The sequence below is a fragment of the Grus americana genome, chromosome 18 (assembly GCF_028858705.1).
Source record: "Grus americana isolate bGruAme1 chromosome 18, bGruAme1.mat, whole genome shotgun sequence".
In the NCBI taxonomy this organism is placed as follows: domain Eukaryota; kingdom Metazoa; phylum Chordata; class Aves; order Gruiformes; family Gruidae; genus Grus; species Grus americana.
Window position 1 is genome coordinate 7,407,727 of NC_072869.1, and position 24,085 is coordinate 7,431,811.

At 57.9% G+C, this 24,085-nt stretch overlaps 1 protein-coding gene across 3 annotated transcripts; it reads left to right on the forward strand.

Moving 5' to 3' along the window:
- Positions 1–1,723: 1,723 nt before the first annotated feature.
- UNC13D (unc-13 homolog D) lies at positions 1,724–22,217 on the forward strand. 3 transcript variants are annotated; one of them, XM_054846752.1, is made up of 32 exons: positions 1,724–1,859; positions 9,588–9,620; positions 9,893–10,000; positions 10,364–10,423; positions 10,692–10,758; positions 10,842–11,019; positions 11,391–11,435; positions 11,864–11,932; positions 12,129–12,198; positions 12,540–12,644; positions 12,978–13,070; positions 13,300–13,403; positions 13,680–13,797; positions 14,414–14,538; positions 14,811–14,901; positions 15,193–15,249; positions 15,670–15,767; positions 16,010–16,061; positions 16,381–16,511; positions 16,860–16,980; positions 17,544–17,687; positions 17,865–17,963; positions 18,268–18,474; positions 18,647–18,715; positions 19,043–19,122; positions 19,360–19,465; positions 19,543–19,614; positions 19,734–19,817; positions 20,116–20,236; positions 20,829–20,952; positions 21,242–21,447; positions 21,550–22,217. In XM_054846752.1, exons 2-32 carry the CDS (start codon positions 9,588–9,590, stop codon positions 21,654–21,656), a joined length of 3,144 nt encoding a protein of 1,047 aa, XP_054702727.1. In that variant the 5' UTR covers positions 1,724–1,859; the 3' UTR covers positions 21,657–22,217. The 3 variants fall into 3 exon arrangements, with proteins under 3 accessions (XP_054702727.1, XP_054702725.1, XP_054702724.1); XM_054846750.1 differs by lacking the exon at positions 1,724–1,859 and adding an exon at positions 3,219–3,309 and having other exon boundaries at positions 21,550–22,215; XM_054846749.1 differs by lacking the exon at positions 1,724–1,859 and adding an exon at positions 6,759–6,939 and having other exon boundaries at positions 21,550–22,216.
- Positions 22,218–24,085: the final 1,868 nt, after the last annotated feature.

Sequence of the window (24,085 nt, forward strand, 5' to 3'; positions counted from 1 at the left end):
AGGAGCAAGTAACACCAAAGAGATTGATGGTGGTGGCCTCGGTGAGTTTGGCGGATGCTGGTGAGAAGTGAAGCGTATTTTGGGAACGCTGAAGCTGTGGGGCCAAAAGGCTGGGCGAGTCACGCAGTCAGCAAGGCTCATGCAGGTATTGGGTTGAGTGGAGCAGCATGATTCAGGAGGGTGCAGATTTTGGCCAGATAGATGCTGGTGAGAATCCCTGAAAACGCAGGTTTGGCTTACATACTCAGCACTCGCTGCCATCTCCCTGATGGGAACCGGGAGCTGTGCTCTGCTTTGGAAAGGGCTTAGGGAGGCTGGAAGGGTCAGCTGGTCCTGCTGCCCACGTGGAAGATTTTAAATATTAAAGCAGGGAAGTGCAATTGAAAGTCTGCTTCTGCTCTGGAAGTGGGGTGGGAGTAGGGCAGGAGGAAATGTTGTGCATTAATATGTCTCCAGATCTGGTTCCTGCTTGAATGATTAATCATCTCTGCAGCAGAAAGGCTGTCATGTGAAACCTACATCGGTACCATTAAATTCCAGTATTTGGATGGTATTACACTGATGAAGAAAAAGAGGGGGCACAGGGAATGGTTAGTGTTGGATCCAGTTAATCTTTTGGCATAGACAGGTTTTCTACCACCATGTAGAGTTCTGTCTCCTCGATGTGACTTTGGCTCTTCACTTGAGGAGTCGCTCACTTCACCTTGTGCCTGCTGCCCCGCTCTGAATACGGGCTATTTCCCTCCTTCACGGGACTGTGGTGTAACTAGGTGTTTCTAAAGTGCTTTGAGATCTTATGCAAAAAACTGTTACTGCAGGTACTGCTTACAGATTTTCTACTACCAGCCCTGAAATCTTGCTGATATCCCTGGCGGCTGGGGAAGGTCGGGACATGTGCATGCTTGCCCAGGATTGCCTCCAGCCGAAGGAAGAGACAGAGCCCTCCTCCTCCTCCAACCATTCTGCCCAGATTTTACCTTGAACACTCCTGCTTCATGCAGCCTATTTAAAAAAAAAAAAAACAAAAAACCAACAAATAATTATTTTGCATTAATTCCTTTATAGCTGTGGGGGGATGTGCTGAGGGACCGTGGCTCAGCCAGTCTGGCCAGCGCCCGCCTGCCCCGTGAGCAGTTGATGGTTAAATTGCATCTTTGCTGCGTGATGGACAAGGTGATTTATGAGCTACAGCTTGCAGCGCCGGCTCCCTTCGCAAGCACCGCTGGAGGTGGCAGGAGGCGTGGGGCGAAGTTCAGACCCAGCTGTACCCGGAGCAGCCAGGAGCAGGGCCAGCCCTCACCAGTGAGCAGCTCGAGTTGGCTGATGCGGTTGCATCGCAGGCACCTCCAGCTGTAAACAGCTGCCAGGTTGGTATTAGAAGATGGGTTTTGCTAAGATAGGCTCTGATCAAGAGGTAGTTTCAGGTTTAAAGCTGTACAAATAAGCCCAAGTGACAAATGTGGGGTTTTTGTGGGTTGATATGAAATGCCAGGATGTGCAGGGCAGAGATCTTAATTTTAGGCAGGGGTTTTCTTTGCAGCAGTACCGGGTATTACTCACCCATCTGCTCTCCTGAGTCAGCTCAAAGAGTTGCCATCATGAGACTGAACTGGAAACCGGTATTTCAGCACCCTCGTTGCTCAAGGGCCATCACTGTGCCGCTGAGAGAGGCCACAGTGGGATGTGAACAGACCACGTAACAGCGAGCAGGACCCGAGACTCGTACCTGCCGTCGGGGGCTGCTGGATCTCACGCCTCAGGGTGCCAACGGAGCGGGACCCGCCTCTGCCGCGTCCTCCCAGCCGCCCGCCTGCCATTTCCTGCACATTTCCTACAGTCTCCAGGTACCGGAGCAAAAGGTATCAGCTTGGACTCCATTTGCAAGCTTGGTTCAGCAAATCCTGTCTTTCTAAACGTTTTCTTTCTTTTGCTCAAGTTCAGTCCCTCCTCCTCCTCCTTGTACTTTGCTCTGTAAGGGCTGGGCTCTGGCGGGGACACGGTCGCTCTCCCCGCGGCACGGATTGGCTGCAGTGGTATTCAGTGTTTTGGCGTGTCTGTCTGGGATCGGGGGGCAGTGGGGTGGATTCAGCCCTGCAGCCTCCTCCCATCGTCCAAGCGCACAGCTCCACTGGGCTTGGTGGGCTCCTCAGGGGGCTTTGACACATGTGTGGGGAGAGGTGGTGGAGGAAAAGCCAGGGAGGGACCGTTTTGGTGCTGAAGCTGGTCAATAATTTGATGCGTGTGCTCCAGGATAGGCACGAAGGTGCTTAATAAGCACCACGGGGCATGCCTGGTACCCGGCTGTCAGCCCCAAGTTCTTCCACCTTTCAGGTACCCACCCTGGCCCCTCCTTGGCTCAAGCACTCAAGCACTCAAGTAGGTCCTGCTGCTCTGAACTCAGTGCCCCAAACCAGCAGATGAAATGACCTTGACGTTTACGTCCCCCTTTCCTGCCCCTGCAGGGAGAGCAGCCGCTGCCCTGGCCCTGCGGTGAGGGGATGATAAATCCAGTGGCTGACACTGAATTCATCTCTCTGGGAGAGGGAAGTGGGTGAAATACTTCTGCATACAGATAGCACATGGCAGCGATGGAGAAAATGTTTAAAACTGTCACGGGGTGCCCCAAGCCAAACGAATGGTGTCCAGGTCAATACATGAAGTTTGTGACCTCCCAAAGGACAAGGCAGGCTGCTGTGCTTCCCCCCACCTTGTGCTGCCGTGCAGGGAGCCAGACACAGCGTTTGAGCCGGGATGGTGGCTGGAAGTCCCCTTTGCTCTTCCCAGAGGGACAGGGTTTGCCTTGACATCCTTCTAAGATGTCCCAAATGGGGTGGGGGGGTGCTGTGTCCATCCCACTGCTTTTTGCTAGGTGCACTCAAAGCGCTCAGGAGACCCTGTGGAAGGAAAGATGCGGGGTTAGGGCAGACATAACTAAAAGGCCCCGTAGTAGACAAGGAAGGGAACCAACTGACACCCCTCCCACATATGAAATCGCTGGTCCCAGAGCACACAGCACCCGGAGGTCCCCGGGGGGATGCCCCGGCTGGGCAGCCCTGAGGAGGGGGAGCAGGAACATCTGTGCTCATTTTGAAACCATCTTCCTCTCCTCCACCTTGTACTTTTACTGAACGCCTTGCCAAACTCCGGCAGGCGCAGCCTGGTTTTGCAGAGTCATTGACCCCGTGTTTAAAAGGAGAAGTGAGGGAGGGACATGTTGAAATCAATTTTTTGACTATTTGCCCGTTTCCAGCTGAGAGATTGAGATAAGGGAGAGGGCAGGCTGCAGCTCCGGGATTATCAAGCCAAGAGGTAGGGAGATAAACCGCTATTAATGCTTGCGGAGGGTCCCTTCATACCAGGTTTTCCTTTAAAGGGAAGATGATTCCCTTTAGAGAGGGTGATAATGCTTGTTCCTTGGAGATCTGTTTTCTCAGCAGCACCTATAACCCCGTGTACGAATGAACCGTGGGCTTTACTCGTACCAGGGGCAGCCTGTAACCCCGCAGGGGTAGAGCCCTAAAGGGTTTTCCTTTAGGATGAGTTGGTTTTGAGAGGAATGGAAGGGTTCATTCTATATTGTGCATATATACGGTACATGCCCCTGGCTAGTTATTTAGGGAGGCAGACTGATGGTGTGGGGAGGGAGGGCTGTTTTGGGGAATGTTGACCCACTCCTTTTGGAAAACAGTCCTTTTTCAGCTCCTGACTTGGGGTGTCTGGGATGTTCTGCTATTTGTCTGCAGGTTTGGGGCATGGAGTTTATTGGGGTTCTCTCTACTAACCAGAAATCTGTGCTAGTTCTGTAGCTGCTTTTCGGGCTTTTTTTACTGTTTCCTGGACGAGGAGTAATTCAAGGTGCAAATACGATGAGATATGTGAGCTCAGTGATTTTTGTCACTGGTATTTTGTGGAGCAGGTGGCTGCTGGTAAAACCTGGGGCGGGGGGGAAAGGGTATTTGCTGCTTTTGAAACCTGATCACCAAATAACTCTCCCTTGGCACACACAGAGGCTCAAAACCATGTGAGCCCTGCACAGAGACCTTCCGTAAGGACCATGCTGACCTCTGACAGGGAACGTGTGCTGCCCACCCTGCCGGGCTGCGCCTGAGCACTTCCAGCTGGCGCTGCAAACCAGCCCTGAGCAGTGACCAGCTGGGGAACTGGTGGGGAAAGTGGGTTTTTAGCAGATACTTCCACACTGAAGCTGAACTTTTCCTCTCTAAAACCTGCAAAACCCCAGCACAGCCACCAGCCCTGGCTGGAGAATGATTGCCTGATGCTTAGCAATATTTATGATTGCAGCAGATTTTATTTCTTCAGCCTTACAAGGAGAAGGGGTGGATTTGGGGTTTAGCTAAGCTCTTACCAGTTGTCCTCTCTGTGCTGGTTGAGGTAAGAGACATTTCTTGGACCCCTGTTATTTTCGGTTGGCAAAAAGCAGCGAAAGGTGTGAGCAGCTTGGGGGTGCTGTGTCTGCGTCCTGCCTTTATCTCTGTGGTTGCTCTTTGCTAGACCAGATTTTGCTTTTGCAATCAAAGCTAAAAGCAAAGATGACAGCAATCATTTTCAAACGCCGTTGTGCACTTTACATCTCTACTTCCCACTGACAGCATTTTGTGGAGCGCGGTGCTGATGTCCCAGATCAATAAACAGCGTTTGTGTGTGTCAAGGGAGAGGGATGCAGAACAGAAATCAGCTCCTCCACCGTGTCCCCCTCCATCAGCAAGGCAGGAGATGCTTTTAAACTGTTTGCCCAAGGTGAAGCAAATGTTAGGCTGGTTAAAGTCAAAGCTGAGGCTGGCAGGGCTGGGAAAGCACCTCTGAGCATCTCTGCCAGCAAAGGGGACTGGGACCCTCTCCGGGCACGGGGCGAGGAGGCGGCTCCACTGCCAAACTGGGGAGCGCAGAGGAAGTGATGCTCAAGTCCAGTTCCTCGGTGCTACTGCGCGGGTGCCTGGGCACAGTCACAAAAGAGCCCTCTGACATGGGAGAGCGCAGAAGTATAACGAGCAGCTTTTTTCAGACCTCAGGGGATGAGGCTGAACGATTGCTGTGAGAGCTGGGATGGATTTCAGCTTTTTGGTGTCTTGCCGTATCTCTGGATTTTTATTCCATAGATTAGCTTGGCATCTCCCTGCCCGGGGCCGCTCACTCTGCGTGTGCTGTGCAGCCCCTCACGGCCCCGCTCCCGTGCTGGCTGACCTGGGTAAAGAAAATCTGACCCCCACATCCATCTGCTGTCGCTGCCAGCAGCCCTTTCTCCATCTCCTGGTCCTCCAACTTCGGGGAGCCCCTTTTGCCAATATAACGCGCTCTTACAGGGTTTCGGGACAAAGGGAAGTTGTGTGTCTCCTAAAGCAGCTAAACCAGTGCAACCTGCCTTAATTAAGGGAGCAGATGATTGCAAGGGTGAAAGGCACGGGCTGCCTGCCTCCCTCTTGCCTTCTTGCAGGGAGGCTGGTGCCAGCATTCTCCAGCAGCCCTGGGTCAAGCCAGCGTGCTGCGGGGTACGTCTGCGCAGGCACCTCCACGCTATTGGAGTCATCTCTTCGCAATGCCTCGTACAGTAGTGAAGGCGACAGACTTTCCAGGGCAGTTTCCATGGTCATGGTTTCCTCCTTGGATTAAGCAGAAATCCCTGACAGGCTGCACAGCACTACTGAACCCAACGTGGAGCCTCTGCGCCCTGCGTGGCATCCGAAGCATCTCGCTTACGGCTCCCAGGAGTGTCTGGCGGCCAGAAATAGGAAGGCTGGAAAGCCAAAAACTCCCCTCGATGGAGAGTGCAGCAACATCAGCCGTGGTCATGGCCCTGCTTTGCAGAGGGTGCTCAGCAGCCGCAGCAGAGACATGCAAGTCTTGAGCACAGGCCGATGTCCTTCCCGGGTCCATCCGCTGAGCAGCAAATGCTTGAGCAGCTCAACAGCCCCTCCGAGCCCGAGGCTGCTTTTAGCTGCCTGTGTACCGTAGACATCCAGGAGCAAACCAGCTCTGCCCTTGGCCATGTCCTGCAGCAAATCCTGACGCCCACCCGTGCCTTCCCCCCGTTAGCCATCAGCGCAGGCGTTTCGATAGGGATCTTCGAGGGGTGGGAGCTGCTGCCGGTCTGTGATAGGCAACCGCCTTGTGAGTTGCAATCAGATAAAGCGTTTACAAGAAGGAAAGCCGACAGTAAAGCACAAGGTTTTAACTCCATTTCCTGCTGCTTTTTTTTTCTCAGTAACTAGCTCTGCCTGGACAGCCTGTATGGGAAAAAGCCCACGCGCCCTTTCCCAGTCCCATCCCCGGCACGTGCACTAACTGCATCAGTTCTCAGCCCAACCTTGTCCAACACCCCCAGGTGCCGCAGGGATTTCCCACCCTGCAGCTTTTGCACGGCGTTTCGAATCCCCTCCATCCCCCAGAGCTGAAGATAACTTCTGCTTTCTGTGGGGTTCCCGTCTCCGCTCCTGTGGCGCAAGGGATCTCAAAGACACATCGGAGACCAAACCCTCCACCTAACCGTCCTCTCCACCAGCCTCTCTCCCCGCTGGGCTTTGCCTTCTCAGGACTATTTCTGTCTGCTCGCTCCCAATTCCTCACTCATAAATAATAGCAGGGACTCGATGGGACACCCTTTCTTTTGCCCCCATCCCATCTGTGCCACAATGTCCCCATTGCCGAGGGGTTACCCGTGCGGGATGGGGCGGTGGGAAGTGGGGCTGGGGCGCCTGCGTCCCTGCGCTGCTCTCGAAGGAGGCCTGCGCACGTTTCCGCTTGTTAAAATGGCCATGGTGAGATAAGGTCTGTGGTTTCCTCCGAGCATGCGAACCAGGGGTAGAGGCGGCAGCAGCAGGCAGAGCTGCAGTCGCTCCCCTGCCCCGCGCTGAGCCTCCCCCCGAGATGGATGCTGCTGGCGAGACCCCCGCGGGGACCCTCCCCGAGGAGGAGAGCCCCGAGGTAGGCGGCCATGACCCCGATGGGCTGGGGACCGTGTTTGGGGCTGGGGAGCGTCTTTGGGGTGCGATGGCCCCAGGGAGGGTGTCAGGGTGGCTGTGCCCGGTGGACCCCAGGGTGCTGAGCTGGGCGCCGAGGCTGTAAAAAGGGAACGAGAGAGCCATGACTGAGTCCCCGTCCCAGCCAGGACGCCTTGCAAGGGCGAGGAGTGGGGGTGGGGATGCGGGGGGACCATACCCCTGCAAACGCGCACCTGAGGCCTGCGTGTGGGGTCGGCATGGCTGCAGCTCTGCACCAGCACAGAGGGTCCCTTCGTAGCTCGGCTGGAGCTTCCCAGTGCCTCCCAGCCCCTCGGGGCCCCAGCGGGTCCCCCCAAAGCCCTGCTCTCGGCCAACCCAACCCACTTCCTCTGCAGCGACCGGACAGACGGCGTCCCTCTGGCCGCCCCCGTGGACACGGGACCCACAGCTCTGCACAGCGCTGCTGGGAGCGTGTGGGCACAATTCCCCGTGCTCGACTCCCTGGATGATCTGTCCTGGTGGTGTGTCCCCCCCCGCAGGGCCTTTTCCTCCCTCCTAAGTGTCACCATCCGCAGCCGGGCTGGCCTCCTGCACCGCTGATGATGCTGCCGCAGCTATCGGGGCGGGGGGGAATGCTGGCGGCTCTATCCAGACCTGGATTTAAGCACCGCTCCTGGATCTGAGCTGGACTCTTGGCGTGGGGATTAGCAGGAGTAAACACATCCTGGTGGCTCAGCTCAGCTTTAGCTTAACCGGTCCCGTGCGCATATGAGCGAGCACAAAGCAGATCCGGGAGCAGCCATCCCTGATGGCAGAAGGGAGCAACAGAGAGCAGCCCCCCCCCCCCCCAAACAACAGCGATTCCTCCTCCTCCTGCTGCCTCGTGTGGCCCTGCTGCAGGACAAGAAGCAGAAGTTTGTGCTTTGCTGATAAGTAACAGCATCAGAGAAATAAAGTCTTTTTTTTCTCTCCCCTCCATGCATGCAACCGTCTAAGGGGCTGCCCAGTGGGGGGGGGGGGCGGGGGCAGAAGGATTTGGGATGGGGCTGTGCACCCTGTGCCCTGGCGCAGGCAGGACGGTGCCGGGAACAGGGGCAGGTGAAGGGTCCCTGGGCAGGGGCAGGCAGGAGCAGGCAGGGCCCCCCCTGGGTGCAGCAGATCCCCCCTTTACAGGGGCTGCTGAGCCACCGCAGCCCCCTGGCACCGACCAGCAGTTAAAAGAAGGGGCAGTAGGTGGGGGAGAAGCAGCTCGAGGGTCAAACTCGCTGGGGGTGGAAGAGTTGAATTTAGTCCAGATGGCCGGGGGATTATGCCAGCCCTAGATTTGCCATAAGCAAATGTTAATGTTCCAGCTCCGGGCTGTTGGGGTTTTTTTTCTACTAGGAGAATCCGAAGGTCATTTCAGGGCCTCGGCTGACCCACAGGTAGGGCTGGTCTGTCCGTCTGTCTGTCCCTGCCAGCCCTGTTTGAGCGGGCTGCTGGGGCCGTGCTTGGCATACGGCCCTCGGCACAGAAAGGGCCGAACTAATTTCAAAAATTTCTATTAATTTTTTGACATTGTCCCATTGCTCTCCCAAGAGGCTCCAGCACCGGGAGCCATAACGGGTGGCATGGGGGCACCGGTCCCCCTCCCTCTGGCTGTGTCACCCGGCTTGTGGTGGTGGCAAAGTTGCTGTCACCCGGCCGGGCTCTGCGGCAGGACCGAGTTGCTCAGCTGCAGTGGTGGCCAAATCCAGCCCATGGTTATGGGAGCAGATGCAGGACAGGCTCAGCCTCCGTGGCGGGGAGAGAACAGGGGGTGGGGATGGGCTGAGAGCTGGGTTTGCCAGGGAAAAGGGTATTTTGGGCAGAAGTGGTTTGATTTCCTGGCTGGAGCCATGCGGAGCTGGGATGAGTGGGAGGTGACATTCGAGGCAGGGGCTGCGTGGTCAGTGGGACACACCCCCCCACACACACACACCCCCCCGGCCAGCTCCAGGTCTGAGTGCCACTGGAGCTGGGCTGTGCCTCATCATGTGGCACTGTTTTAATTTAATTGCCTTTTGGAAAGCAAGTTATTGCTGATCACCCTTCAAGTGGGGAATGGACCTTCAGCTCAACACCGAGCAATGCACCCTCACAGCAGCACACGTGTTGCTTTCTGGCAAGGGGACTGAAGCCGGGAATCCCAATGGCTTTGACGTCTCCTTGCCCATAGCTGCCTCGGCCAGCCCGCTGCTCCTTGCTGCACTTTGGCCACCTGCCCTGTCTCTTGGTTTGCTCTCCAGCCTGGTCCTGCTGGACCTGACCAGGCCTGCGAGCAGCTCTGTGGGGCGAGAGGCGGGTGGCTGGCTTTTAAAGCTTCCTGTGGGTCACCCCAAATTGCTGTTGCCATCCCTGCCACCCCCTCCTCGATTAATCGGGCTTGGCAGTGAAGCCCCCATGCCGCCTCGTTGGTGGGTGATGGGGGAAATGGTCCCCCAGCTGTGGGGGCATCTGCGGGGTGTCATGGCATCCTTTGGGGCGTCCCATCCTGATGGGCTGCGGGTGATGCCACCCCTGTCCAGCCCTGCCCGGTTGTGGTTTCCTCCTGAAACCACCCTCTGCCACGAGACCTGATGGGAAACCTCTCTGCTTCTCTTCTTTCTCTAGATGGATCTGTCCCACCGGTTCTCCAAGCGAGAGGTACGAGCGTGACCCTGCCATGGTCTCCCTTGATGGCACTGGAAGAGTCAGCATTGCTGCTGGGGCTTGGGGACATGGCTCAGCTCCCGAAGATGCTCCCCAGGGACAGCTGGTGGTGGCTGGGCAGGGCTGGATGCCGGGAGGCGGGTGGCAGGGACAGGCGGGGAGCTTGGGGGGCTGCTGGGGAGGGACACCCCGCTAATCCCGAGGGATGCATGGAGTGAGTGCTCACTGGCCTGGCCCCATGTGAGGTGTTGGTGCTCTCCCCGCAGCTGGTCCTGCTCTATGAGGAGGTCCTCTACACCATCCGGCACCGCCTGGGCAAGCCCGAGCAGCACCACGTTGCGGACTCCCAGGAGCTATACGCCTACGTGCAAAAGGTGGGTCCCCAGCTCCCCAACTGGGATCCCAAAACCTGTCCCCTGACACGTCCACCTAGCTAAAGGAGATGGGGAGCACTCAGAGGGAGCTTTTAGCAAGCACCTTAAAAGATGTAGCAGCAGCATCCAGCTGGAGGGCTGGGACAGCTTGCGGCTGGGAAGTATTAGCCCTAGGGAGAAATATTTATCTTAGGCTCAGGATGGTGGGAAGAAGGCTCTCCCTCGAGAGCTTTCAGCTGGTCCCCAGCCCTTCTGCCGGGCTCTTTGCTCCTCTCCTCTCCCCTCGAGCTGCAGCTGGCTCCCAGGGAGGAGGGGGAAACCCCTGGCTGCACCATCCCTTACCGGCCCCGGTATCTACCACAGGCTTTCGGCATGGATGCAGAGGAGCACAGTGTCATCATGCAGCAGGTCAAGGAACTGGAGGTACACAGCGAGACGGTGTCTCTGCAGCATGCTATGGCCCAGGGAGGGGGGTCCCTGCATCTGGGTGGTGCCAGGGGGCTTCAGTGCCTCCCAGCCCCCGTGTTTGGGCTCTGGGGTACGGGGTGCCCTGGGCTGTGCTGGGGATGTTGCTCAGGAGCTGTGTGCTGGCCTCAGCGGCAGCTGATGATGCAATCCTTCTGGAGCCACATCCTTCCTCATGGGGTTGGTGACCCCACATTAAGCATGGGCTTTTTTTTCTTTCTTCCAGAGCCCAATTTTTTGCCTGAAAGCAACTGTGAAGGAAGCCAAGGGGATTTTGGGTAAAGACGTCAGCGGTAAGTGGAGACGGGTGGGTGTCCCATCGGAAAAGGGACAGCTGCTGCTCCCGACGGGGACTTGCACGCCTCCTCCCTCGCAGGGTTCAGTGACCCGTACTGCCTGCTGGGCATCGAGGCCAAGAGCCAGGAACCAGCCCACTCCGACCACAGGAAGAGGATGAAGGCTGTGGTCAAAGACCTCATCCCTGAAGACCAGATCCACCGCACACAAGTCATAAACCAGACCCTCAGCCCGGTGTGGGACGAGACATTTATCCTGTAATCCGCCACCCCTTGTCTTTGCTCACTGGGGGGGGGAGGGGGCTGGAGGGGTGTCCAGGGCTCTTAGGGGTGGATGTGGGGGTTCACCACTCGCCTCAACCAGGAGCTGGGGCTCTGCTGGGCTGATGCCCACTGGGGCTTGCTAGGCTTGTGGTCAGACCCATGCAGCAGGTCCAGGGAGGTGAAAAAATAAAGCCTGGCAAAAATTCCTCCCTCGGGGCTCTCCCGCCACTTCCCCAGGCTGTGCGGGGTGTTTGGGGTCTCCCCCAGGGTGGAGCCACCTGCCTGCAATCCCCAGGTGCCCTGCCTGCTTGCCGCTGGTCACTCGGATGCTGCGCGAGTAACAGCATCCCACTGGTGCCTTGCAGGGAGTTTGAAGACACGGAGACAGCCAGCTTCCACCTGGACATGTGGTGAGCAGCAGCAACCCCAGGCCCTGGCCCTGAGTGGGGTCCCGCCTCCTGGGGGGGGGGTGTCCCTGGGGTGGTTCTTCAACCTGCACCCTTTAAAAAGCCCCAGAAACCAGCTGGGGACCCCTTTTCCCATCACTTTCTGCTGGAGCAGCGCACAGTGCAGGATGCAACCAGCATGAGCAGAGAGAGCCCAGGCTGGCTTTGCCCAGGCAGGGCTGATCCTGAGCCCTGATTCTATTTATGGAAAGAAGCCACACGTTTGCAGATTTTTGGCTGGACAGCTGGTTTTGAGGGCGGCCTCAGTCCCGACACATTCCCCCTGCCTAGCACCTTCCCTTCTCCACTGTCATTGCAACTCCCGATCTGTTTTGCAATCACCTGAATTTCCTCCTTTCCCTCGCGGTGGGTTTCACTGCCCACCCTCACAGGGACTCGGACACGGTGGAGTCGGTGCGGCACAAGCTGGGGGAGCTGACGGACCTCCACGGTCTCAAACGGTTGGTGCTGGTGTGACCCTAAGGCTGCCAAAGAAAAAGGGTTTGGAAAATGCTTGTTTGCCTGCTGGATTTTAAAAATTGCTTTTGGAAGGAAGGAGAGAGGGAGGGAGGTCTGCATGGCCCTTCTTCACCCCAGTGGTGGGGGGGTCACGGCTGCAGGAAACCTTCCCCCCCCCCTTTCATTCATGCCTTTCAGGATTTTTAAAGATGCTCGCAAAGACAAAGGGCAGGACGATTTCCTGGGGAACGTGGTCCTTCGTCTGAAGGTGAGCACCGCGGTGCATCCTCTCCTTCGAGTGACTCCCCAGGTGCCAGTTAAACCTCACGGGGTCCGGGCAGGATCCCAGCCCCGTGGCAGCACCAAGCTCACCCAGGATCCCGGCTCAGAGCCACAAATGGATGCCAGGTTCCTCAGTTCGGTGGCAGGTGCCCCGGCCACTCCAACACATTCACTCCATGATTATACCCCTTTTATTTTTAATCCAATACTAGAATTATCCAGTGCAGCACCTTCCTGCCCCATCAGCACAGTGGGACCTGGTTCCTGCATGGGATCCTTTCCCTGGGAAGGGTGCCCAGGGCTTCACCCTTGTCTCTGTGTGTGCAGGACCTGCACTGCTGGGACGACCAGTGGTACCATCTGGAGCCACGGACGGAGACGTACCCCAACCGGGGACAGTGTCACCTGCAGTTCCTGATGACTCACAAGAAGGTAGGAGGGGATGGGGAAGGGGGTCCCTTTCTATTGCCTTGGCAGGACGGGGCAGGTGCCTGTCCCTTGGGACCTCTCTTGCGGTTGCAGATCCTTGCCCCAGGATCAGAGGTGCCAGCACCAGGGTTTGCATGTGCTGGAAACCAGCTCGACTCTCCCCTGAGCTCCATGCCAGCGTGGGGACCTTGCTCCTGGTGTACCTGCACCCCTTGGCTCAGCTTCAGACAGGGCTCTCTGGCCCCATGCTGTTTGGGCTCCTGTGTCCACGCTGACTGTGTCCCTGCGTGTTCAGACAAGTTATGGTTATTGCTTCTATGCATTGTCTCTTTTCAGAGGGCCACCACGAGCAGCCGGACACAGCCAAGCTACACTGTCCATCGCCACCTCCTGCAGCAGCTCGTGTCCTATGAGATCCTTCAGCACCAGGTACCATGGGGGAGAAGCAGGGCTAGGGTGAGGGCTTCCTTTGGAGCCCATCATGCCCAACACATTGCTGCAGTGTGATGGGGAGGAGGGTCATGATGATGCCTGGCATCCTTATGGGGCACCCATTCCTCCTGTGGTTCTGTGAACACACCCTACCCCGATTCCTGCCCCCTCCTTGCTCAGCCCAGCTCGCTCCAGGACCCGTCACCCTCCTTTTGCATCCTCGCAGGCCGGCAGCATCGCCTGGGACGGGGAGCTGAGCAGGCATGCCAGCACGGTGCTGTACCTGCACGCTACGCAGAAGGATCTCTCTGACTTCCACCAGGTCATGGCGTGAGTACCCCATGCCCAGGGAGCCATGATGTGACATCGGGGTGGGGTGGGGGGGGTCGAGGGCCCCCGACACCTTGCCTGGGGCCATCTGACCGCAGCCGGTCTCTCCCATGAGCTCAGTGGGGCTGGTGTTGCCCCCTGCCCCAAACAGCACCAGGAGACCTGGGTCCTGCCCCCGCAATCGCAGCTGTAGCCATGGGTGGGGGAGCCCCACACTGGCTCCTGGGTGCCCCCCCAGCCCCCGGGGGCTCAGCCCAGCCTCTCCTTCCTCCCCAGGCAGTGGCTGGCATACAGCAAGCTCTACCAGAGCCTTGAGTTCAACAGCAACTGCCTGCTCCACCAGATCACCAGCATCGAGTACCAGTGGGTGCAGGAGCGCCTGAGGCCAGAGCAGGTGAGGAGGCTCCGGCACCACGCGGGGGGCAGAGATCAGGGAAACATGCCCCGTGCACCCAACACTGAGCCTCTCCTCCTGGCTCCTGGGGCTGTTTCCCTCCCTGTGTTCCAGGAAGGGCAGGAGCTTGTGGGGTACAGGGGTGCTGGGGCAACTGGAGGGCATTTCTGGGGAGAACCAGCCACAGGAACCAGGGCAACCCATGGGTCAGGGAGTCCCTTTGCCCTGAGGGTTTGTTCCCCCTCTCCAAAGCCCTTACCCTTTGCACCAACATCCCCCTCCTCCATCGCTGCCATCAAGTCAATCACAACCCCCTACAAAACTTAAATATGACCCAATTCCTACTTTTCCCTGCCCATTTTCCCAGGGCATCCCAGCACCCTGCTGAGACTCTGAATTTTTCCTGCACAGCAACGAGGTTTAAGCACAAAGCTCAGTCCAGCCTCTCCAGGGAGAAGTAACCCAAGGCATCAGGGGGTTTTCCCATCCCTGAAGCAGGCTAGAAAGGAACAGGAGCCACCAGCTCCCTCCACCATGGTGCCGTGGTCCTGTTGGCATCTCGTTCTGCTGCTGAGGAGGACAGCGCATGTTTCCTTCCTTCCTTCCTTGTCCCCAGAAAGCAGAGCTGGCCGAGTCCTTCCAGTCCTTGCTGACTTACGGGATCTCCCTCATCCGGAGGTATCGCATCATTTTCCCCCTCTCTGTCCCGAGGTCCACGGAGAGGCTCCAGTCCCTGCTCCGGTGAGTCAAGTACTGGTGCCAGCTGCACACGGGGTAGTATGGCTTGTCCACCGTGATGGACAAGCCTGTAAGCTTAGGCAAAAACCTGCGTAAGCCCTTTCTGCCCCCTTCTAGGCTGCTGTGACACTTGTCCTGTCCTGTCCCTTGTCCTGGGCTCCCCGTAGGGGATGTTGTTGGGAGGGGAAGGTCTGTTTGGGTAGGGTCTCTGGTGGGAGGGGTGGTTGTTTCTGATGGGCTGGTGATGGGTTCCACTCAAGGTTCTTGCTTTGCAGGGTCCTGGTCCAGATGTGCAAAATGAAAGCTTTCCACGAGCTATGCACACTCAGCCCCAACCTCCCCCAGATGGTCTCCACGGCACTGAAGGTAGTGGGACCAGGGGTCTCACCCTCCGCAGACCCAGGGAGGTGGGACCCCATGGCTCTCCCTCCCCATCCATCCCCTGCCCAATGCCCACACCTCAGCAAAGCCACATGGACTACCATGGGGGGGAAAGAATACCTGCCCCTCTTCACCCTGATGGTCCCAGGCTGTGGTTCCCACCACACGGAGCTGGGTCCTGACCACATCCAGGGGACAGGGACAGTGAAGGCGATGACAGATCTGGCTTTGCTCCTCCTGCTTTCCTGCCATCACACCAGGACTCTTCTCTTGCAGTCAGGCACGACTGAGTGGTTTCACATGAAGAAGCAGCACCTCAAGCCCATGGTGAAGGTCAGTTCTCATCTCTGCCTCTCTGACATTATAAGAAGCAATTTTCTGGGCTTGGAGTGGGAGATCCAAGGGGGGGGGTGGGAAGACAAGACTGAGATGAGGCTTCTGCAGTTTTCTGATACAGTCAAGGCATTTGGCTTTCCAGCTTAAAAATAGCGAGAGCCATGCTACCTGCAGCTGCCAAGGCGCACTGAAGCTTAAGGCCTTGGTGCAATGCTCAGGACAACAGGAGGATGTCCCCAGCCATGCAAGCACAGGGCGACAGTGGATGTCACCAACAACTTGGTGCTCCTAATGTGGATCTAATGATAGATTGCTACCCCACGAGAACAAATCATAGAAATTAATCAGGTCGGAACAGCGCCCAGGTCATCTCAAAATCACTAAGCATCCAAAACAAAGCTGTTCCTTCTTTTGCAGAGCATGGAGGAGAATGGCAAAGCCTTGTCCAGACTCCTCGTGGAGGTGATAGGAGATCTCCAGCAGGGCCAGAAAATCTGGAATAAATTCTTCATCAAGTAGGTTTCAGAGCTTGATCCGCCCCGCCCCCCCCCCCCCCCCCCAACCTTCCCTAGGGTCAAGAGCAACAGGGCACTTTGAGGCCTCGTTCCTTGGCTCTTGGGCTCCACAGGTAGCATCTGTGGTCCCATTTCTGCCTCTTAGAGCTGTACTGTCCTCGCCCTTATGGCAAGGGCATGGCCTGGGAGGGTTTGCTGGGCTGGGGCTGGCAGGCTCCTGACTTCCCATTTCTCTCTTGCAGCACCTTGAAGTTGAATCTCTTCTCCATTGCCTACCTGGAGCTGGAGAGCCTGGTGAGCAAGCCTGGGCTGCTCTGCATTCATGGGACTAAGGTGTAAAGCCAGGCTGATGTTTTTGGCCACCATTCAGGTGGCAACTGGTTGTTGCAAGCCTGGAAAGGGAGCAAGCGAGGGAAACGCTCCATCTTTCCCTGCATGCAGTGACTATTATCTGCTTACTTGACCCAATGAATCGCCTGTAATGCCACCCAAAAGGAAGCAGAGTTCCCTGAGCTGACCCTCACCCCGTGGCTCCAGAGAGCCCCTAGCAGACCAAACCTTCCCGGCCGGACCCTGACTGACAGCTGTTCTCCCTTCCCTTGCTCTCTGCCAGGTCGCAGAGCATGTCCAGGAGCAGCTGCATGAGGTCGACAGCAGCATGTCCAAGCCCATGGCCGAGAGCCTTTTCCAGCTCTACATGAACCTGCAGGAACTCTATCAGATGAAGGATTTCCTCCCAAAGAGGTATCCAACCCAGAGAGGGGGAGATGCCGAAGTGAGGGAATGAGCAGTTAATTGAGAGGAACTCCAAATCCTTCCCATTCACCTACATCACTGATTACACACAAGGCAGCCCAGGCTGTTGGTGTCTGGTGTCGATGTGAGCATTGATGTGAACCCAGAAGGGTTTCAGGCTTACCTCTGAGTGAGGCTGATGGAGATCTCAACTTCCAGGCTAGGGGAGGTTTCTCCGTAGCACGGTGCTACACGCTGCATCCACCTTGGGGCAGTTTCTTGCACATGATCTTGTACAGGGGTGATGGCCCCTTGCTGTTGCTGTGCAGCTGGAGAAGCTGGTGCCTTCATCCACAGGGATGGACCTCTGGCTCTGAGCAATTTCCACCAGTGGTTCAAGGAAGCTGTGCCCCAGTGGCTGCAGAAGGCCTACACCATTGCGCTGGAGAGGGCAGAAAGAGCTGTCCAGATGGATCAGGTAACCCGGGGAGGAGAACATCTCCCTCCATCCTCTGGGGGCACTCCAGCTCCCTCCATGCCTTGCTGCTGTGCCTGGCTCACAGCATTGAGACCACCACGTAGGTGCCTCTTGCAGCCCAGGAGTGAGCTGGTTCCTCTCCCAAATGTATCAGAAAGGATGTGGTCTCCTGGACTAGTTGATCCCATCCTGGCCACATCCCGGTGCCCCTTCCTTTGCTGCTCTCTGGCAGCCCAAGCGAGCTGATGAGCCTGCACTTGGGCCATGCTCTGAGCATCCCCTTTGCCTTTAGAGAGGGGAGGGAAGGCAGCCATGGGGCTGCAGGCTCCTCACCCTGCTCTTCAGTGTGGTCCAACAACGCTAGGTTGGAGTATGATGGAGGGAGCTCAGGCTGCTCCATCCATCCTCATCTCCTCCACTCTCCAAAGTGATTGAGTGATGACATTGGGATATATGGAGCTGAGGATGGGCCAGAGAGCCCCAGAGTAAAGGTGCAGCTCTCCTGTCTGGGATGGGTTCTTTCCTTATAACCTAAGTTGCCTTTGTTTTCTCTGCCCTCTCAGCTGACACCCTTCGGGGAGCACAACAAGCACAGCACATCCACTGTTGACCTGTCCACCTGCTACGCCCAGATTGTGAAGACCTGGCAGCAGCTCAACTGGCCAGACCCCGAGGAAGCCTTCATGATCATGGTGAAGCTCGTGGAGGTTTGTACACCGGGCTCTACCAGCAGATGCCATGTTTACGGGTATCAGCAGCCGTAGTTTTCTCTCCTGCTCTTAGAGACAGGTGCCAATGAATGCTGATGTGGTGGGGTCCTCTGGCACGTTGGTGGTCCCTGTGCTGCCCAGCTCAGTCATGTTGGCTTCTTCTCTATCCTGCAGGACATGTGCAAAATTGCCCTGATGTACTGCCGGCTCATCAAGGAGAGGGCTGAGGCTCTGTCACTGAGGGAGCAGAATGAGGGTGAAGCGGCCAACAGGGTTGGTATTGGGGCAGGGTCCACTGCTTAGGGAGAGGCAGGATTTGGCCATGGTTTTGGGGCAGAGAGGGAGATGAGCTGCTGAGCACCCAGCTGACATTCTGGATTTGGGTTTCAGGGGGATCAGCTGCCCCCCTGGATAGCCATGATCCTGGAAAATCAGGAGAGAAATGGTGTAAGCAGGGGGAGCAGGATGGGGATCAGCATGGGCATGGGGATGGGGATGGAGATGGGGATGGAGATGGAGCCAGCAGGGGATGTATTAGGGGGTGTGGGACACCCTGAAGCAGACCCACCTCCCTCAGCTCTGCATCGTGGTGAACAACATCAAGCAACTGCGGCTGCTGATCCTGAAGCTGCCGTCACAGCTGGACTGGGCCCAGCTGGAGCAGCGCACAGGGGCCGTCATCAACCAGCAGCAGATCCAGCACACGCTGCACAACCAGCTTGACAGTGCCGTCTCCTGCCTGGACCATGAGATCCGGGATGTGGTGCAAGCCCTGGCCACCAAGGTGACCACCTGCCACTGACCCCCTTGCCTGTAGCCTGGCCCGGAGTGGGGAGGTTTCACCTAAGGGGCCCTGGAGCCCACAGTGCTCCTGGGATGGAGACAAGGTGGACCTGGGCATGAAGAAGCTGGTGCAGAGGGCAAATACCAATGCCTCCTGCATTTCTCCCTGACAGCTGGAAAAGGGCATCGCCAGACACATCCAGGAGCTCTCCTCTTCCAAAGACAACCAGGAGCCCGAGGATGTAAGTACCTGGCCTGGCCCCTCCTGGCCCATCTTTTTTGGGCAGCTGTGAATAACCCTTGCCTTCTTGGTGGAGACCCTCATCGCCCTTCCCCACCTCTCCCTGCCCCACGCCTGGGACACACCAGCGATGGGGCCCAGACCTCCGCCTGCTTCGTTTGATGCCTGAGTCAGCAGCAGGATCAGACCGGGCACAGCCTGCCCAAATCCTCACTGTGGAAGGGAGGTCCTCTGGACCCCCTCCTGCCCTGCTAGCTCTGTCCCCTCTGTGCCCTGCTGGATACAGCTCCCCTGTGCCCTCCCCAACCTCCTTCTCCTCTTGCTGCAGTCCATCATCCCACTCATGAAGTTCCTAGAGTCGGAGCTACAGTATCTCAACGAGCATCTGGTCCAGGAGAACTTCAAAAGGTGACCGGGACCCTGGAGATGCCCCACAGCAGAGGCCAGCCGCATCACCGTCCCTTGGCAGGAGTGTCCCCCCCAGCCCCATGGGCCTTGGGGACATCTTGCTTTGGGGCTGGCTGCTCAGCCCAGCGGGATGAGCCAGTTCCCTCTGGGGCTTTGCAAAGACCTTTGGCCGAGGACCAACGCCCCCCGTCCCCAACCCAGCCCCCCGCTCACAGCCTTCCTCCCTCACCCCTGCAGCCTCCTGACTCTCCTCTGGCATCACACCCTGGCCGTGCTGTCGGCAGCCGCAGGGCAGCAGGTGCCCTCGGCCCAGCGCTACAAGAAGCTGCACTGTGCCCTGAAGGTACCGGCGGGGGGAGCCAGGGGGTCCCTGGCAGGGATGGGTGTTTGGTTGCCAGCTGACAATATCCTTCCCCCCAGAGCCTGGAGCTGTGCTTCTACGCCGAGGGCTGTGGGCTGCCCCTGGAGACCCTCCACACTGCAGCCTTCCTGGTACGGGGTGCTGGGGACATGGGGGTCCCCAGGGTTTCCTTTGGGTGCTCTCCAGGGAAGGTGTCCCTGGGCTGCAGACCCATCCGTCTGCTTGACATCACCTCTCGTCCTCCCCGCAGTCGCTGGAGACCCGCCTGGCCCTCTGCTCTGCCACCAGCCGCAAACTCATCCAGAAATACTTCATCAACAGGATCCAGCAGCAGGTAGGAGTCAGGATGGTGCCCCCAGCCCCTTCCCACACCCCACCCTTGCACACGCGAGGCTGCCCGGCACAGCCTGCCTGTGGAAACGTGGGATTTCCCCACCACCCTCCCAGTCCTGGGGCTGTTGGGGCTGGTTTTGTCCCAGCAGCGGGCAGGAGGGGGTTCAGTTGCATCCCACATAATGCACATCACCCCCCGGGTACCCCAAAATCCCCACTCAGCCTCAACTGGACCCCAAGCATCCTCTCCACGAGCATGCCAAACGGCAGTACCCTTATTCTTGTACCCCACCGCTCAGCTGGACACCAGCTCCGAGAAGTACGGAGCCGTGACGATCAAAGCGCTGTACCGTCCGTCGGAGCAGAAACTCCGCGTGGAAGTGCTCAACGCCGTCAACCTCATCCCGCTGGACTCCAACGGTGGGTGTGGGTGTGCTGGGGAGCCCCACCGCCCCGGGACCCCCTGTCCTCGGTCCCCGATATGCCCCTGGGTAGGAGAGATGCTGGCAGTGCTTGGAGTAATGGGACTCTGTCTTTATTTGATTTTTCATCCAAGGACATGAATTTGGGGCAGAAGGGGGTTATTGTACTGGTCCGGGGTGGTGCAGTGGGATGTGGCGGGCAGGACCAGGTGGGACACTGTGCCCACATCCCGCTGCCTTCGCTTTGCAGCACAAGCCAGCAGCCAGGGCAGGCGGCTTTTTTTTGCACCGTGCAAATCAGAAAAGGGAGAGACAGGGCCAGTCTCGCGTTGGCTGTCATTTGGGGAGGTCCCCAGGAGAGGTCACTGCTATTGCAGCCACCCGTGGCAGATCCACGTGTGGGCAGGATTGGGGATGTTCCTGCACCCTCCCAGGAGCGTGGGCTGGGCTGGGGGTTTGGCGGCGAGGGTGAATTGACACACACACACACACACACACACCCCCCCCCGGCCACCCTGGCTGGGCTCAGCTGGCCGTGCTGGGGCAGAAGGGGGGGCAGGAGGAGGGGGCTGACATCTGCACCCCGCCAGGCTCAAGCGACCCCTTCGTCCAGCTCACCCTGGAGCCCCGGCATGAGTTCCCCGAGGTGGTGGCCCGGACCACCCAGTGCAAGAGGAACGAGCTGCACCCCCTCTTCGATGAAGCCTTTGACTTGTACGTAGGGGCTGACACCCACTGCCCCCCCACAATTCAGCTGAGCCCCTGCTCCAGGCCTGCTGCTCCAGGAACTGGGTCTTGCCCTGGGATTCACCCCCTGTGTCCCGCTGGGGGCTCAGCCATGGGGTCCCATGGTGGGAGCTGGGGTAGAGGCACCCCAAGCACCTGGGTCCCGCAGGCTGGTGCGGGGCTGTGCCAGGGCCCTGTTTGGTCCCTGGAGGGAATGTTGAATTTCAGGACCGAGGGGGTGGGATGTGACAGTCCCCCACATCCCGTCCCCCTGCAGCTTGATCCCCCCCGAGAAGTGCCGGCAGGAGGGGGCCTGCCTGCTGCTGACTGTGTTCGACTACGACACGCTGGGGGCCAACGACCTGGAAGGCGAAGCCTTCTTCCCCCTCCGCCACCTGCCCGGCCTTGACACTGATGAGGACCAGGCTGACGGGGGACGGGTGCCCCAGACCCGCCTGCCCCTCACCCACCCCAAACCCAGCGGTACGTGATGCCGCAGCCGGGCTGAGCCCTGCTGAGCCCCCGCGGCGTGGGGAGGGGGCTGTGGTGACCATCTCCCACCATCACTCCCCTCCTCTCTGGCAGGAGACGAGATCCTCCAGCTGCTGGAGTCCAGGAAGGGAGACAAAGAGGCTCAGGCCTTCGTTAAGCTCCGCAAGCAACGAGCCAAGCAGTCCAAGGAGAAGGAGTGAGGGAAGCGGAGGAAGAGGGTCCTGAAATGAGGGGGTCCGGCCAGTGGGACCCAGGCAGTTTTGCTGGTGCCAGACCTGGAGCCGGCCGGAGGGGTCCCTGTGTCCCCCCCCCACCTCCCAGCGCCCATCTCACCCCTGCCTTTGGGTAGCAATGCTCTGTGGGGCTGGGGAGGCTGGGCACATGGTATTTCCGGGGATTTCTTTGCCTGTCCGGACTCACAACACTACACGGGGGATGTGAAAGTGTGTGGCTGTCCCTCCCCATCCCCATTAGCTTGTCACTGCCGGTGCCGCATCGCCTGGCCGTGTCCCCAACCCTCCTGTCTGCAACACTGTGTCAGGGCAATGCAAATGCATCATCATTTACCTGGGGTGGGGACAACCCATGGCCAAACCTGCCTTTTTTTTTTTTTTCTCCTCCTCTTTTTTCTTGTGGATAAGCCTCTTATTTTAAATTAAAAGCAACAAAGCTGATGCGTGGGCTGAGTCTGTGCAGAGGGTGCTTTTGGGCAACGGCCCTGTGCTGGCAGCAGTGCAGCAGGATGGGACAAGGCACCTGGGGTACGGTGGGGGCTGCCCCTCTTGACAGGGTTAAGCCGCGAAGGGGCAGCCGGCTGCGGGATTTCAGCAGGAGGAAATGGCACAGAAGTGATTTTTGTCCAAGTTTCCCACTGGAAAGAGGCTGGGGAGGTGGGATGGCGCTGAGCTCTGCACTGCTGGCGAGGAGCTGTGCCGGCAACCAGGAGGCAGCGGGGTCCCTCGCCCAGGGACTGGCAGCACGGGCTCGGCAGTGGCTGCCACCAGCAGCTGCTTTTTTCCTGCCCTCCCGGCCCTGGCTGGTCCCTGCAGGCAGCAGAGGCTTTAGCTTGGCCATGCTGAACGGGCTGAGGTGTTTTCCTCTGCAGGGAATCGCGTAGCGCTGTTCTGCGTTAGAGGCCATTGCAAAATCATCACCTTCACCGAGGGATAAATCAAAGGGGTGGGAAAGCTGCGGCAGCACGGCTGGTGCCCGTCAACCTGCCGATGGAGCCGGCGGAGCTGGGTTTTGGGCTGTGAAAGAGCCTGACGAGACACGTAAAGCCCAGGCCCGGCTCAGGACGGCAAAAGCCTTTTAGGACGGGCAGTGCGTGGTGGTTGGGTGATGAACAAAGGGCCCCAGGCAGAGCCGTGTGTCCTCGGGGCTGCGCAGTGCTGGGCAAGAGGGGATGGAGCAGGAGCCCGAGGGGCTTTGTGGTTTTGGTTTGGGTTTTTTGTGTATCTGTGTCCCTGTTCTGTGTGTGTGTGGGAGGGGTGTTCCCTTTTTTGTAAAATGTGTATAGCTCTGGGTGTGTTTTTGTGTTTTACCACCGAGCGTATTGACCTCGGGGTGCTCGCTGGAGCTGAGGGAGCCTGGGCAGCAATACAGAGTGTCGCAGCCCTGTGAGCCAAACCCCGCGGCGCTTTGGGCTGCCGAGAGCCCAGACGCAGCGGGCAGGTCCCCGGCGTTGCCCCCAGCCTGTGCCAGGACCTGGGTCCCCCTGGCTACAACACGCAGGGTGCATCACATCTGGGGTGACCCAGGTGTAACAGCAACAAAAATGCCCAGCAGGACAGGCGGTTGCTAACTATTCCCTGGGGTGGTTTTTTTTTTTTTTGGCACATATTACTAAATATAAATCTGGAGCTCCCTCTGCCCCCCCCTACCCTGCAAAGGGGTGGCTGTGCTTGAACTACAGCGGGTCCCTGGGAATTAAAAGCATTCTCGGTGGGCAGAGCATCCACTGGGTCAATTCAGGTCAAGCTCTCATGGCGGGGGGGCAGCTCCTTTGGTATTTATATGACATGGCCAGGCTCAACAGAACCCACAGCAGGAGGGATTAAGGCGCTGCTTGCTCACAAGGAAGCCATTTGCTGGCTTAAATCACTCATTTCAGTCCCCTCTTGTAGCTCTGCAGAGAAATAAGATTCGGGAGAAGAGTCCCTGCGTGCGGAGGCGACACAATCCCAGGGCGTCATTTCAGCCCAGTTGCTGCTGCTGCTCCCGCAGACACTGCACGGCTGCGCTTTGCAGCGAATTTGGTATTGGCACCTGCTCGCACCCACCCTCACGTGTTATTGCAAGGCTTAGCTACGCAGGGCTGCAGGTCTGAATGTGGTTTAGCTTATTTTTAGCTGTATGATTTAAAATTGCTGTGCCCTAACTTACTCTGGGCTGACCGTCACCCAGGCTGTCCTTGCTGCAGCTGAGAGCGCGTCCCAGGGAGCAGGTGGCATGGGCTAACCATTGTTTTGAGGTTGTTTGCACTTTGTTATCCAAGGTGTTTTAGCTTAAATTTTTTTTCTTTTTTGCTCAGCTCCAGGAAGTTGCGTGGGTCTTTTCCCACCCCAAAAGAAATCATACCCTTTACAGAGAAGGATGATTAAGTCTTAAACGATCAGAGCATAACTAA